General features: G+C 37.7%; 1 protein-coding gene across 1 annotated transcript in view; it reads right to left on the minus strand.

The window, feature by feature from the left end:
• The window catches only part of CAPS2 (calcyphosine 2), a 45,100-nt gene extending 30,618 nt beyond the window's left edge, over positions 1-14,482 (minus strand). Inside the window, 2 exon segments of the mRNA XM_082349151.1 lie at positions 2,296-2,403; positions 2,407-14,482. Of these exon segments, the coding sequence (XP_082205277.1) occupies positions 2,296-2,403; positions 2,407-2,424 (126 nt within the window). The 5' untranslated portion in view covers positions 2,425-14,482.
• Between the last annotated feature and the right edge of the window lie 1,241 nt (positions 14,483-15,723).

The following is a 15,723-nucleotide window of genomic DNA, read 5'->3' on the forward strand; positions in this document are numbered from 1 at the left end:
TATTATTCTTCAGAAAATGTTTTAATAGACTTATTCAAATCTGTTAAATAGATCTATTTAATAATGAGATCATAGGGATAAATATTTCAGAATGGCAGTTACCTTTCCTATCTAATTCCAACCAAATTGCTAGCCAATCCAGAATAAAGGTAAATTATAGTTTATAAATCCCTAGGCCAGCGGTCAGCAAACTAGACCCAGCTCTGTTTTTATAAATACAAAAAGGTTTTATTGGAACACAACGATGCTCATTTACTTACGAACTGTCTATGTGTTCTCACAAAAACAGCAAAGTTGAATGGTTGCAACAGAGACTGCATGCCCATGAAGCCAAAAATATTTACTATCTGGCCCTTTATTTTAACAGTTGGATATTTTTGTATCCAACAATTTTTTTATCCAACTCATTTTTTTTTAATGAGTTTTATTTTTTAGAAGAGTTTGAGGTTCACAGCAAAATTGAGTGGAAGGTACAGAGATTCCCCATATCCCCCCTGACCCTCCACATGTACAGCCTCCCCCAGGAAGGGCTGCTTTGATTCAAATTATCAAATAATTCAGATTTAACTCGTAATATTGTGAACCATAAAAACCTCAAAGCACTAACTCATGTATATAAGGGAGATGGCTGAACACAGAGTAAAGAGCACAGATCTTGAAGTCAGAACTAACGTTCAAAATCCTGGCAAGTCACTTAATCTCTAGGAGTCTCAGTTCTTCCATATCTAAAAGCAGGTTAGGCCTCTCACCTTCTGAGATGGCCCACGCTCTGTGGAGCGTGTCTCTCCCAGGGTCTCTCTCGCCGTTTGAGACAGACCACATTCTGTCTATGGAATTTGTACCTCTATAAATAAATCCACTTCTTACCTATCACTTTGTTTCTCCCTAAATTCTTTCTGCAACAAGACATAAAGAACCTGAGCTTCAGTAAATCCTGATGCCGGCCTCCAGTTAACTCTGGGATGCTTTGAAGGAACCCTGAGACATCTCAGAGAAGAATGTTAAACTAATTAGGTTTATTTGGAACTAAGGCCCCCACTCAGGTGGGGGATGGAATGATGATTTGACCCTCCTGACTTCAGTCAACTAAAGCTTGGACTCTGTTGAACTTTCCCCCAATTATATGCTGAATTCTCCTCTGCTCTAGCCCCCTTATGAATATGCATGTACCCTTAGTTTTAAATTTCCCCAATTTTGCAGTTCAGGGAGATACTGCTTTGGGAAAAGATCCCTGGTGTTCTCCTTACTTACTGCAAGTAATAAATCCTTCAGTCTCCCAGATAGATAGATAGATAGATAGATAGATAGATAGATAGATAGATAGATAGATAAAAAATAAAAGCAGGTTAATAATAATGCCTACCTCAAAGGTTTGTTGTAAGAATTAAGTGATATAAGTTATTGAACATATATCATGTTCACTGATGAACAGTAGGCATTCAATATTTGAAACAGTAAGAATAGCAAAGAAATATATATCATTTTTATGTATTTCTAAACTAAATTTTATATTTGCTCAATTCTGTGGTGGTTACAGGGACAAAGTAGCTTTAGACTTGCACCTAATCAATGATATACACAACAGTGATATTACGAAGGTTGAAAAGAATAAAAGTCCTAATAGTAGAAGCCCAGATTCTCTTCCTACCTAGCTTACACAAAATATATATTATTTTCTTCTTCTTTCTACCATTTTTATTTTTTTATATTTTCTGCAGACATACATAGATAATTTTTTAAATAATAAGAAGAAAACAATGATAAGCTTAATTAAAAAAAATAAAACTGGGACTTTCCTGGTGGCACAGTGGTTAAGAATCTGCCTGCCAGTGCAGGGGACATGGGTTCAAGCCCTGGTCTGGGAAGATCCTACATGCCGCGGAGCAACTAAGCCCCTGCACCACAACTACTGAGCCTGTGCTCTAGAGCCCCCAAGCCACAACTACTGAGCCCACGTGCCACAACTACTGAAGCCCACACACCTAGAACCCGTGCTCTGCTACAAGAGAAGCCACCACAATGAGAAGCCCGTGTACCGCAACAACTAGAGAAAGCCCGCATGCAGCAACGAAGACCCAACACAGCCAAAAACAAATAAATAAATAAATTTATATTAAAAAAAATAAAAAATAAAAATAATTCAAGTAATGATCAATTTTCAAATAATGATTATCTTCAGTTTTGCTGGTTCAACTATTCAAATCTAGGAAATGTTAATCCTAAATATTTGGGAGTATAAGTGGTCATAAAAATATGAAGAAAGGAGTCAGAACATTATTTAATGAATCATCCTACAAGAGGAAAATTATATAGCATACATACATGTAGTGGCTTCTTTCTTTTAGAGAATGGCTGAGTTTGACTTGTAGGAGAAGCAGCAATTCCTTTAACCTCTAAATCCATTCAAGTCCATGTATTTATCATGCAGTGTACTTTGAAAAAGGTCAAACAAATATAAAATGGTAATTCTTATTCTAATTTTAAATAAGCCATACAAATTACATAATAATATTATATGGAAAGAAATCGGGTGGTTAATCACTTTTACACCTTTCACCAAAATCAGCTTTTTGTGAGGCAACTACATTATGCAGGGCAACATTTACGGGGTAAATCCTAGTCTGAATAATGGCCCCCTGAAGATGTTCATGTCCTAATCACCAGACCCTGTGAATATGTTACCTTAAATGGCAAAAAAGAACTTTTCAGACATGATTAAGTTAAGGATTTCAAAATGTGGAGATTATCCTTGATTATCTGGTGGACCCAATTAATCACCTTATAAAAGGGAGGCAGGATGATCAGAGTGAGAAAGAGAAGATGTCAGGATGGAAGCACAGGTCAGAGAGGAGCTAAGATGTCAAACAGCATTGACTAGTACTAGTACTCCTTCAATGATAAGGCTCCCTCTCCAGGTGATACAGACTCACTGTGCAGGTGTCCTTTTTGAAACCTTGAAGGAATGTGCCCCTGTCATGATGTTCTTTTTTATGACAAGATATAAAACTGTGCTGAAAGCCAGGCTTCTCCAGAGCATTTCCTCAGAGCTATCTGAAAGGATGTCTCCCAGGCTATAGTCCTCAGTTTGGCTCAAATAAAACTCTCTTCTATTCATATTATAGATTGGTTATTGATTGTTTCCATTGACACCCATTTCCATAGCCCTCTCCCCTAAAAATCCCTTGCCCTAAGCCTGGGATTCTACTGCAAGAGTAAAGTCAGGAAGATTTACCAACCAATAGCAGACATATTCTGAAAGCATCACAGATCATTAGATTTGAAAATACCCCTACAGCACTAGCAAATGGCTTTCTTTTCAGAGATATCTTTCAGGAAGAAGCAACTTTTAAAAACTGTTACTGGTTTGGCTGGGGGGAGGGGGGTTGTTTGCTTTTAGTCACTTCACAAGACCTATTGTATTTGCCAGGATGATTAGTGGCCAACGAACCCAAGTTGAAACACAGATACTAAGCAGTCGGCTAAGTGATTTTCTCCATACATCAGCCTCACAGTTTTTTATACCTTAGTAACATTATAGCCATTTCAAATCACTATAGGCCACTTTAAGTCACTATAACTCACTTGAAAATAATAAAAAAAACAAAATTTATACTCTTAAATGTCCGTGTCCTCCTCATTCCTTACTTCCCCAGGCATGACAGTCATCACTCTTCACGGAAATTAGCTCTTTTTATCTCTCTAAAAAACTATCAAGACCACGAAGGTTGGTATCTCATGCCCTTAATATAGCAGATGCTTAATAAATATTTAGTCAATAAGTAAATTAATGCATAATCAAATACCTGAATACATTTTGAACACATCCTTAGTTTCACTTCTCTGCACTTAATTATGACATGATCATAATGCCCATCTATAAATTCTGTCTTCAAAAAATTAGATAAGGTGTTTAAAGCATGAATGGTAGCTATTATTCTTCACCACTCTACTGTAATCCTCAAAAAGGCAAGGGTTACTACTGGTTTTCCTCACCCTGTACGTCAGCACTTAACAGGAAAATAGTGGGAGCTTAAATATTTATTAAATAAGTGCATTCAGTCAATTCAGATATGAGTTATTTCAGAATTACAATTACTAGCATAGATAAAAGAGCTCAACCTTCTGACTTTCAAACCCAGAAAAGTAAATTTTACTTCACCAAATTATTTGCTAGTTATTGCAGAGTTTAAAGTCAAACAGGTTTCAGACCTCTTTCCAGTGCTACACCTTTGCTGGTACAGGTAATAGGGAAGGGGAGGGGAAGGGAAGGGAAGGGGAATTAGCTGCAGAGACTAAAGAACACCAGAAACTAAACTTGGTGGTAAAAGAATCAGCATTTCACACAAATGGCCTGTGAGCTAATCTTTAGAATGCATACCAAGGGTTGTCTTTGTCCTAAAGCACTGAATATCCAGTTGGGCTATGTTGGGGTTGGCAGTAGCAAGAGGAGGGAACAGCACTTCTTTTTTTTTTTTTTTTAAACTGCAGGTTCTTATTAGTCATCAATTTTATACACATCAGTGTATACATATCAATCCCAATCGCCCAATTCAGCACACCACCATCCCCACCCCACCGCGATTTTCCCCCCTTGGTGTCCATACGTTTATTCTCTACATCTGTGTCTCAACTTCTGCCCTGCAAACCGGTTCATCTGTACCATTTTTCTAGGTTCCACATATATACGTTAATATACGATATTTGTTTTTCTTTTTCTGACTTACTTCACTCTGTATGACACTCTCTAGGTCCATCCACGTCTCAACAAATGACTCAATTTCATTCCTTTTTATGGCTGAGTAATATTCCATTGTATATATGTACCATCTTCTTTATCCATTCGTCTATCGATGGGCATTTAGGTTGCTTCCATGACCTGGCTATTGTAAATAGTGCTGCAATGAACATTCGGGTGCATGTGTCTTTTTGAATTATGGTTTTCTCTGGGTATATGCCCAGGAGTGGGATTGCTGGGTCATATGGTAATTCTATTTTTAGTTTTTTAAGGAACCTCCATACTGTTCTCCATAGTGGCTGTATCAATTTGTATTCCCACCAACAGTGCAAGAGTGTTCCCTTTTCTCCACACCCTCTCCAGCATTTGTTGTTTGTAGATTTTCTGATGATGCCCATTCTAACTGGTGTGAGGCGATACCTCATTATAGTTTTGATTTGCATTTCTCTAATAACTAGCGATGTTGAGCAGCTTTTCATGTGCTTCTTGGCCATCTGTATGTCTTCTTTGGAGAGATGTCTATTTAGGTCTTCTGCCCATTTTTGGATTGGGTTGTTTGTTTCTTTAATATTGAGCTGCATGAGCTGTTTATATATTTTGGAAATTAACCCTTTGTCCATTGATTCATTTGCAAATATTTTCTCCCATTCTGAGGGTTGTCTTTTGGTCTTGTTTATGGTTTCCTTTGCTGTGCAAAAGCTTTGAAGTTTCATTAGGTCCCATTGTTTATTTTTGTTTTTATTTCCATTACTCTAGGAGGTGGGTCAAAAAGGATCTTGCTGTGATTTATGTCATAGAGCATTCGGCCTATGTTTTCCTCTAAGAGTTTTATAGTGTCCCGTCTTACATTTAGGTCTCTAATCCATTTTGAGTTTATTTTTGTGTATGGTGTTAGGGAGTCTTCTAACTTCATTCTTTTACATGTAGCTGTCCAGTTTTCCCAGCATCACTTATTGAAGAGACTGTCTTTTCTCCATTGTATATCTTTGCCTCCTTTGTCATAGATTAGTTGACCATAGGTGCGTGGGTTTATCTCTGGGCTTTCTATCTTGTTCCATTGATCTATGTTTCTGTTTTTGTGCCAGTACCATATTGTCTTGATTACTGTAGCTTTGTAGTATAGTCTGAAGTCAGGGAGTCTGATTCCTCCAGCTCCATTTTTTTCCCTCAAGACTGCTTTGGCTATTCGGGGTCTTTTGTGTCTCCATACAAATTTTAAGATGATTTGTTCTAGTTCTGTTAAAAAATGCCATTGGTAATTTGATAAGGATTGCATTGAATCTGTAGATTGCTTTGGGTAGTATAGTCATTTTCACAGTATTGATTCTTCCAGTCCAAGAACATGGTATATCTCTCCATCTGTTGGTATCATCTTTAATTTCTTTCATCAGTGTCTAATAGTTTTCTGCATACAGGTCTTTTGTCTCCCTAGGTAGGTTTATTCCTAGTTATTTTATTCTTTTTGTTGCAATGGTAAATGGGAGTGTTTCCATAATTGCTCTTTCAGATTTTTCATCACTAGTGTATAGGAATGCAAGAGATTTCTGTGCATTAATTTTGTATCCTGCAACTTTACCAGATTCATTGATTAGCTCTAATAGTTTTCTGGTGGCATTTTTAGGATTCTCTATGTATAGTATCATGGCATCTGCAAACAGTGACAGTTTTACTTCTTCTTTTCCAATTTGTATTCCTTTTATTTCTTTTTCTTCTCTGATTGCCGTGGCTAGGACTTCCAAAACTATGTTGAATAATAGTGGTGAGAGTGGACATCCTTGTCTCGTTCCTGATCTTAGAGGAAGTGCTTTCAGTTTTTCACCATTGAGAATGATGTTTGCTGTGGGTTTGAGGTATATGGCCTTTATTATGTTGAGGTAGGTTCCCTCTATGCCCATTTTCTGGAGAGTTTTTATCATAAATCAGTGTTGAATTTTGTCAGAAGCTTTTTCTGCATCTATTGAGATGATCATATGGATTTTTGTCTTCAATTTGTTAATATGGTGTATCACATTGGTTGAGTTGCATATATTGAAGAATCCTTGCATTCCTGGGATAAATCCCACTTGATCATGGTATATGATCCTTTTAATGTGTTGTTGGATTCTGTTTGCTAGTATTTTGTTGAGGATTTTTGCATCTATATTCATCAGTGATATTGGTCTGTAAGTTTCTTTCTTTGTAGTATCTTTGGTTTTGGTATCAGGGTGATGGTGGCCTCATAGAATGAGTTTGGGAGTGTTCCTTCCTCTGCAATTTTTTGGAAGAGTTTGAGAAGGATGGCTGTTAGCTCTTCTCTAAATGTTTGATAGAATTCACCTGTGAAGCCATCAGGTCCTGGACTTTTGTTTGTTGGAAGATTTTTCATCACAGTTTCAATTTCATTACTTGTGATTGGTGTGTTCATATTTTCTGTTTCTTCCTGGTTCAGTCTTGGAAGGTTATACCTTTCTAAGAATTTGTCCATTTCTTCCAGGTTGTCCATTGTATTTGCATAGAGTTGATTGTAGTAGTCTCTTAGGATGCTTTGTATTTCTGCGGTGTCCGTTGTAACTTTTCCTTTTTCATTTCTGATTTTATTGATTTGAGTCCTCTCCCTCTTTTTCTTGATGAGTCTGGCTAATGGTTTGTCAATTTTGTTTATCTTCTCAAAGAACCAGCTTTTAGTTTTATTGATCTTTGCTATTGTTTTCTTTGTTTCTATGTCATTTATTTCTGCTCTGATCTTTATGATTTCTTTCCTTCCGCTAACTTTGGGTTTTGTTTGTTCTTCTTTCTCTAGTTCCTTTAGGTGTAAGATTAGATTGTTTACTTGAGATTTTTCTTGTTTCTTGAGGTAGGCTTGTATTGCTATAAACTTCCCGCTTAGAACTGTTTTTGCTGCATCCCATAGGTTTTGGATCATGTTTTCATTGTCATTTGTCTCTAGGTATTTTTTTTAAATTTATTCATTTTATTTATTTATTTTTGGCTGTGTTGGGTCTTCGTTGCTGCGTGCGGGCTTTCTCTAGTTGCGGTAAGTGGGGGCTACTCTTCGTTGTGGTTCGCGGGCTTCTCATTGTGGTGGCTTCTCTTGTTGCGGAGCACGGGCTCTAGGTGCGCAGGCTTCAGTAGTTGTGGCACGTGGGCTTCAGTAGTTGTGGCTCACGGGCCTAGTTGCTCCGTGGCATGTGGGATCTTCCTGGACCAGGGCTCGAACCCGTGTCCCCTGCATTGGCAGGCAGATTCTTAATCACTGCTCCACCAGGGATGCTCTCTAGGTATTTTTTGATTTCCCCTTTGATTTCTTCAGTGATCTCTTGGTTGTTTAGTAAAGTATTGTTTAGCCTCCATGTGTTTGTATTTTTTACGTTTTTTTCCCTGTAATTCATTTCTAATCTCTTAGCATTGTGGTCAGAAAAGATGCTTGATATGATTTCAATTTTCTTAAATTTACTGAGGCTTGATTTGTGACCCAGGATATGATCTATTCTGGAGAATGTTCCGTGCACACTTCAGAAGAAAGTGTAATCTGCTGTTTTTGGATAGAATGTCCTATAGATATCAATTAAATCTATCTGGTCTATTGTGTCATTTAAAGCTTCTGTTTCCATATTTATTTTCATTTTGGATGATCTGTCCATTGGTGTAAGTGAGGTGTTAAAGTCCCCCACTAGTATTGTGTTACTGTCGATTTCCTCTTTTATAGCTGTTAGCAGTTGCCTTATGTATTGAGGTGCTCCTATGTTGGGTGCATATATATTTATAATTGTTATATCTTCTTCTTGGATTGATCCCTTGATCATTACGTAGTGTCCTTCCTTGTCTCTTGTAACATTCTTTATTTTAAAGTCTATTGTATCTGATATGAGTATTGCTACTCCAGCTTTCTTTTGATTTCCATTTGCATGGAATATCTCTTTCCATCCCCTCACTTTCAGTCTGTATGTGTCCCTAGGTCTGAAGTGGGTCTCTTGTAGACAGCATATATATTGGTCTTGTTTTTGTATCCATTCAGCAAGCCTGTCTTTTGGTTGGAGCATTTAATCCATTCACGTTTAAGGTAATTATTGATATGTATGTCCCTATGACCATTTTCTTAATTGTTTTGGGTTTGTTTTTGTAGGTCCTTTTCTTCTCTTGTGTTTTCCACTTAGAGAAGTTCCTTTAGCATTTGTTGTAGAGCTGGTTTGGTGGTGCTGAATTCTCTTAGCTTTTGCTTGTCTGTAAAGCTTTTGATTTCTCCATCGAATCTGAATGAGATCCTTGCCAGGTAGAATAATCTTGGTTGTAGCTTCTTCCCTTTCATCACTTTAAGTATATCATGCCACTCCCTTCTGGCTTGTAGAGTTTCTGCTGAGAAATCAGCTGTTAATCTTACAGGAGTTCCCTTGTATGTTATTTTTCGTTTTTCCCTTACTGCTTTCAATAATTTTTCTTTGTCTTTAATTTTTGCCAATTTGATTACTATGTGTCTTGGCATGTTTCTCCTTGGGTTTATCCTGTATGGGACTCTCTGTGCTTCCTGGACTTGGGTGGCTATTTGCTTTCCCGTGTTAGGGAAGTTTTCGACTATAATCTCTTCTTATATTTTCTCTAGTCCTTTCTCTCTCTCTTCTCCTTCTGGGACCCCTATAATGCGAATGTTGTTACGTTTAATGTTGTCCCAGAGGTCTCTTAGGCTGTCTTCATTTCTTTTCATTCTTTTTTTCTTTATTCTCTTCTGCAGCAGTGAATTCCACCATTCTGTCTTCCAGGTCACTTATCCATTCCTCTCCCTCAGTTATTCTGCTACTGATTCCTTCTAGTGTAGTTTTCATTTCAGTTATTGTATTGTTCATCTCTGTTTGTTTGTTCTTTAATTCTTCTAGGTCTTTGTTAAACATTTCTTGCATCTTCTCGATCTTTGCCTCCATTCTTTTTCCGAGGTCCTGGATCATCTTCACTATCATTATTCTGAATTATTTTTCTGGAAGGTTGCCTATCTCCACTTCATTTAGTTGTTTTTCTGGGGTTTTATCTTGTTCCTTCATCTGGTACATAGCCCTCTGCCTTTTCACCTTGTCTATCTTTCTGTGAATGTGGTTTTTGTTCCACAGGCTACAGGATTGTAGTTCTTGTTGCTTCTGCTGTCTGCCCTGGAAGAGCACTTCTGATGGCTTCTGTCTCCAGTCAAACTGTGGCCAAGTCATGAGATGTTATTTCTAGCATGTAATGAATGTTGTGGACTAACAGATCCATGTCTACCATGTTAGCTTTTGTGCTACCAAAAAGAATTGAACCCACCTCCCACTTCTCTCATTTTTAAAGATGATTATTTCCAACTCCAATTATCATCACTTCTCTTTTGGTTAGTGGTATTAGTGGCTATGGCGTTGCTTATACAAAATCAGAGCATAGTGGAAAGCAAAGAATAAATTGATCAAATTCAGCCCATAATCAAGGAGAGAGGAAAAAGATGTGTAAATAAATTGTTAGTATTTAAGCTCCATGCCGGTGAGGTCCAAGTCTACCTTGGAGCCCAGGTGATAACAGACATAAGTATCTGAATGGAACTTGGGGTCATTCCTAATTTCAAAACAATCAGAGTAATTGCCCCCAATTCACTCCCCCAAAAGTTGAGATTATACTTAAGCGCACCTGCAATGTACTAGCACCCTCTTCCTACCTGGGATTCATGGACTAGGGTGGGACACAAGCGGCAACCAACCTGAATTGACCCAACAATCCGGGTAAAGACTACGTCCAAAATGAGAGGGCTGGAAAAGGTATAAACTGAAGCAATTCCACCGAGAGAACTCCCTTGAGATGGCTTCAGACAGGAGGAGCAAGAAGGAGACAGTTCCCAGCAAAGGTTCTGGCCAGCCCAGGCCCGCGTCTGCAGGTTGCCGGGGAACAGGTGTCTCCACGCTGGGCCTCCGAGCCTCCAGGGAAAGAAAGGTCGTAGGCGAGTCCCCCGCTCCTTTCGCCCCACCTCCCGGCCCCCAGCTGCCATTCCTTCTGCCAGTCCTTCTGCAGCCGGGCCTTCGCCGCAGGAGCTCCCGCCGCCCCAGCGGTACTCGCGGAAAAGCCCGAGGCATGAACTCTTCTAAGTCAGGGCCTCCCGAGCCTTCTAGGGTACCAGCTCCACAGCGCCTCTAAACCTCGGCGCGGGTCTGCAGCGGACTCACTCATCTGCGCTTGTCCTGCGCAGGGAGAGAGACAAAGCCCGGCCCGGATCCGCGGCAGTTGTGCAATTCTTCATTTAAGTGAATTCTATTTAACATATTTTATAGGGCACATTACCGGGTGTTCAGGTCCCAGGTGGATGTTTTGAGAAGGATAGAAATTAAGGCGTATGCCGTGATGTCCACTCTCCAGGAGCTTGCAATTATTTAAAAAGACAAGACTGCAGTATATATAGAGAGACAGAGAGACAAAGGGAGGGAGATAAGAGAAATATATTACTTTAAATATGTGCACATTTACACATATACATAAATGATCACATATATAATTATATATATAATTACAAATTAAAATACTGATAGAATGGAAAGGGGAAAAGCCTGGGAATCAGGAAAGCTTCCTTTTATTCTTTGCTCTGCACACAATGTCTTCAGGCATCAACTCTTCATCAGTAAAAGGAAAGGTCTGGTTTGAGATATTTCTAAGGTTCCATTCTACTCTAATATGCTGTAACTTTCCTGAACTACTCATCCAAGTGTCAGATACCCAAATTAGAACTAAGATCTTTTGAAGCCTAATCCAGTTCTCTTCCCACAAAATCAAGTTGTTTTTCTAATCTGCTGTTGTTTTCAAAATTAACTCCCGTCAAAATGTGTGTATCAAAATATATAAACAGCTCATGTAGCTCAATATCAAACAAACAAACAATCCAATCAAAAAATGGGCAGAAGACCTAAATAGACATCTTTCCAAAGAAGACATACAGATGGCCAAGAAGCACGTGAAAAGCTGCTTAACATCACTAATTATTAGAGAAATGCAAATCAAAACTACAATGAGGTATCACCTCACACCAGTTAGAATGGGCATCATCAGAAAATCTACAAACAACAAATGCTGGAGAGGGTGTGGAGAAAAGGGAACCCTCTTGCACTGTTGGTGGGAATGTAAATTGATACAGCCATTATGGAGAACAGTATCGAGGTTCCTTAAAAAACTAAAAATAGAATTACCATATGACCCAGCAATCCCACTACTGGGCATATACCCAGAGAAAACCATAATTCAAAAAGACACATGCACCCCAATGTTCATTGCAGCACCGTTTACAATAGCCAGGTCATGGAAGCAACCTGAATGCCCATCGACAGATGAATGGATAAAGAAGATGTGGTACATATATACACAATAGAATATTACCCATAAAAAGGAACAAAATCGAGTCATTTGTAGAGACGTGGATGGACCGAGAGACTGTCATACAGAATGAAGTAAGTCAGAAAGAGAAAAAAAAATATTGTATATTAATGCATATATGTGGAATCTAGAAAAATGGTACAGATGAACCAGTTTGCAGGGCAGAAATAGAGACACAGATGCAGAGAACAAACGTATGGACACCAAGGGGGGAAAGCGGTGGGGGGATGGTGGTGGTGGTGCTGTGATGAATTGGGAGATTGGGATTGACATGTATACACTGATGTGTATAAAATAGATAAATAATAAGAACCTGCTGTATAAAAAATAAATTAATTAAATTAAAATTTTTTAAAAGTGTATCTAAATTTGCAAATTGGAACCAGTTTTGGAGTGAGAATACAAATACATTTTTAAAGCGTAAAATGAGTGAAGTCAATGGGTATAAGGTAATCACTCCTACTTCTTCCCTATACTCTATAAAATTTCATCCACCTATTACCCCCATACAGAGAGAAAAGCAAAAATAAACTGAAAAAAAATGAAACTAAGAACTTTAAAAAAGTAATCAAAAACCTTAAAAACTTCTAGTGCCTGACTAATTCTGCCCATTCCACAAATAGATATTCAAGAAAATAACATTAAGATATATCCTTCCCTGTTCCTGGCACTTAGGTTTAGTACACCTAAATTGCTTCAGCGTTTCTGAGTACAGAAATCATCTAGTGTAGAAGCAGTAATCTTGGATGATGTGTTGATCATATAAATTGTACTTTTTTGCCAATTTTCAAAACAATTCATTACAAAAGCTCTTTTGTTATTACTGCCAATTAATTTCTCTATACACAAAATAAAACTAAATAGCTATATGTTAACCTCGACTATTTGCAGATCCAAAGTAAATTGTATTTGAAGCTCAAAAAGCATCCATTGAACACCTACTATTTGCAAATATATCCAGTGTTAGAAAAATTAAAGGATATATGCCTAGCCAGTATTGCCTTCTAAATTATTTATTGAGTCTAAAATATTTAGTGAGTCCCTAGTATGTCTATGACAAATAAGATATGGTTTCTAAAGAAGCTTACAGTTGTATACAACATTTTTAGAAAGTAAAAGAGTGATCGTTTCTTCATTAATTCATTCAACAATATTTACTGAGGGTATAAGGGTTCAGTACCTGCTCTAGGTGCTATAAATACAGCAGTGAAGCAAACAAAGCCACTCTTTTATTGAAGGTTACAATCTGATAGAGGTGACAAACATTAAATAAATAAATAATGTCCGGTAGCAATTCATACAGTGAAGAAAAATATAAGAGGTTAATGGGATAGACACTGACAGTAGGAGATGTTGTATGATCAGGTGTGGTTTCCTTGAGGGGAATTCGCAGGCAAAGGGAACAGCAAGTGCAAAAGGCCTGAGGAGAGGGCATCCTTGTCAAGCTGATGGATGTGGCTGAAGCAGAGTGCGCCAGGGGAGAATGTAGGTTATGGGCCAGAGATTAGCCATGGTCAGATTAAGCAGTGCCTTGTGAGCCACATCTAGACTTTCAATGTTATAAGTGTGACAGGAAGTCATTAGAGGGTTTTGAAAAGAGGGGCACTTATGTTTTAAAAGGAATAATCCAGCTTTTCTGTTGAAAATAAATTGTAATGAAGCGAGAATGGATATAGAGAAACTGAGAAGGATACTACTGCCTTTGTTCCAGTAAGAGATGATGGTGGTTCTAACCAGGGTGTTGGCTGTCCATAGCATGGGAAGAAGTGTTTGGATTATTTTAAAAGTAGAGCCAACAAGATTTGTAAATTGATTGAATGCAGTATATGAGGGGAAAAGAAGAATAAAGTAATAAGATAGGTACATGAAGTGTTTGGAGGAATAAGAGAGTATGATGATTAATTTTATGTGTCAACTTGGCTAGACAGTGATGACCAGTTGTTCGGTCAAACACCAGTATAGTTTTTAGATGTGATTAACACTTAAATCAATAGACTTTGAGTACAGCAGATTACTCTTCATGGTGTGGGTGGGCCTCATTCAACCAGTTGAAGGCCTTAAAAGCAAAGGCTGAAGTTTCCCAAAAAAAGACTGGATGTAGAGGCAAAATAGAAATTCAGTCCAATATAAAAATTCAGCCTGAGTTTTTAGCCTGCAGACTGAAGACTGCAAAATCAACTCTTAACTGAATCTTCAGCCTGTCAGCTTGCCCTACAGATTTGGGGCTTGCCAGCCCCCGCAATTGTGTAAGCCAATTCTTTAAAATGTGAGTGTGTGTGTGTGTGTGTGTGTGTGTGTATGTGTATAAAGAGAGGTTGGGGATATATGTTCTATTGGTTCTGTTTCTCTGAACAACCCTGACTAGTACAGAGGGGAAAAGAGAAATAGAGTATTGGGGTAAGGGTTATGAAGAAATATAAAACAGAAAAAGGCCAATAGGAAGTGATAGGTATAGGATGGGTAATATAAAATACCACTCTCAAGTATTTTGAAAAGATGTAAATTGAGCAAATATTTAATAGAGCCATGTAACTTTCTGGGGAAAAGAATTTAGGCAAATGAAACAAGAGCAAATGCCCTGGAACAGGAGCGTCTTAGCTTTTTCCAGGAATGACAAAGGAGCCAAAGTGTCTGAAAGAGAGAAAAGGAAGGGGAGAGAAGTAGGAGATGAGATCAGAGAGGGGCTGCATTGTTTAGGGCCTTGAAGTTTAATGTGAGGACTTGGGATTTTGCTTTGGATGCCATAGGAAGCCATCAGTTGGAAGGTTTTGATCAGTGGAGTGACACGATCTGACTCACATTTAACAGAATCACTCTGGATGCTGTGTTGAGAATAGTATTTAAATATTTGAATATGAAGATAAGTATACATAGAGGCAACGGTATGAGGTCCTAGAAATACTCAGAAATACTCTCTTATTTTCCTGTAGAGATTTTTTCTCACATTTAAGTCTTAATATGGAATTTATTTTTGTGTAAGAAAGAGATTAAATCTTACATTTTTCCATAGGGATAAGTAATTATATAAGAATATTTTTAAAAAGTCCTTATCACCTAACTCATCAGAAATGCCATCTCTATTATACACAAGTTCTGGGATGTATATATGGATACTTCTTGACTCTTTTTTATCTTTATTTTATCTATTTCTTCATCTGTGTTCCAACAGCAAAGGTTTTATATCACATAGTTCATATTCTCTGATCACAAATGTAATGAAATATAATCAATAACCAAAAAAATGGCTTAAAAACCCATCTGGAGAAATCTAAGGAATTTAAGGAATCAAGGAATAAGTCATAATGGAAATTATGAAATATTTATAATTTAAAAGCAATACACTCTCAAACCTTATGAGTTGCAGCTAAGTTGTAATTGAAAGAACATGAATAACCTTAAATACATACATGAAGAAAGGAAAAAAGTACAAATTCTTTCTGATTTCTTGACTTCTCTTGGAATGATTATTCTTCATCTGTCGTTTTCCCTCTACTGGTTTGGTATTCTTTCTTTTAATAGTCATTCTTAAATATTTAACGTGTGCATTACTTAACGAAGTCAAAAGTTGCTCATTATCGCTCCTTTTCTCTCAGTAATACAAGTACCTTAGAATAGTTCAATTATAATCACTAAGCTCTCCCATATTC

Source organism: Balaenoptera borealis, assembly GCF_965194805.1.
Source record: "Balaenoptera borealis genome assembly, chromosome: 13".
NCBI lineage: Eukaryota > Metazoa > Chordata > Mammalia > Artiodactyla > Balaenopteridae > Balaenoptera > Balaenoptera borealis.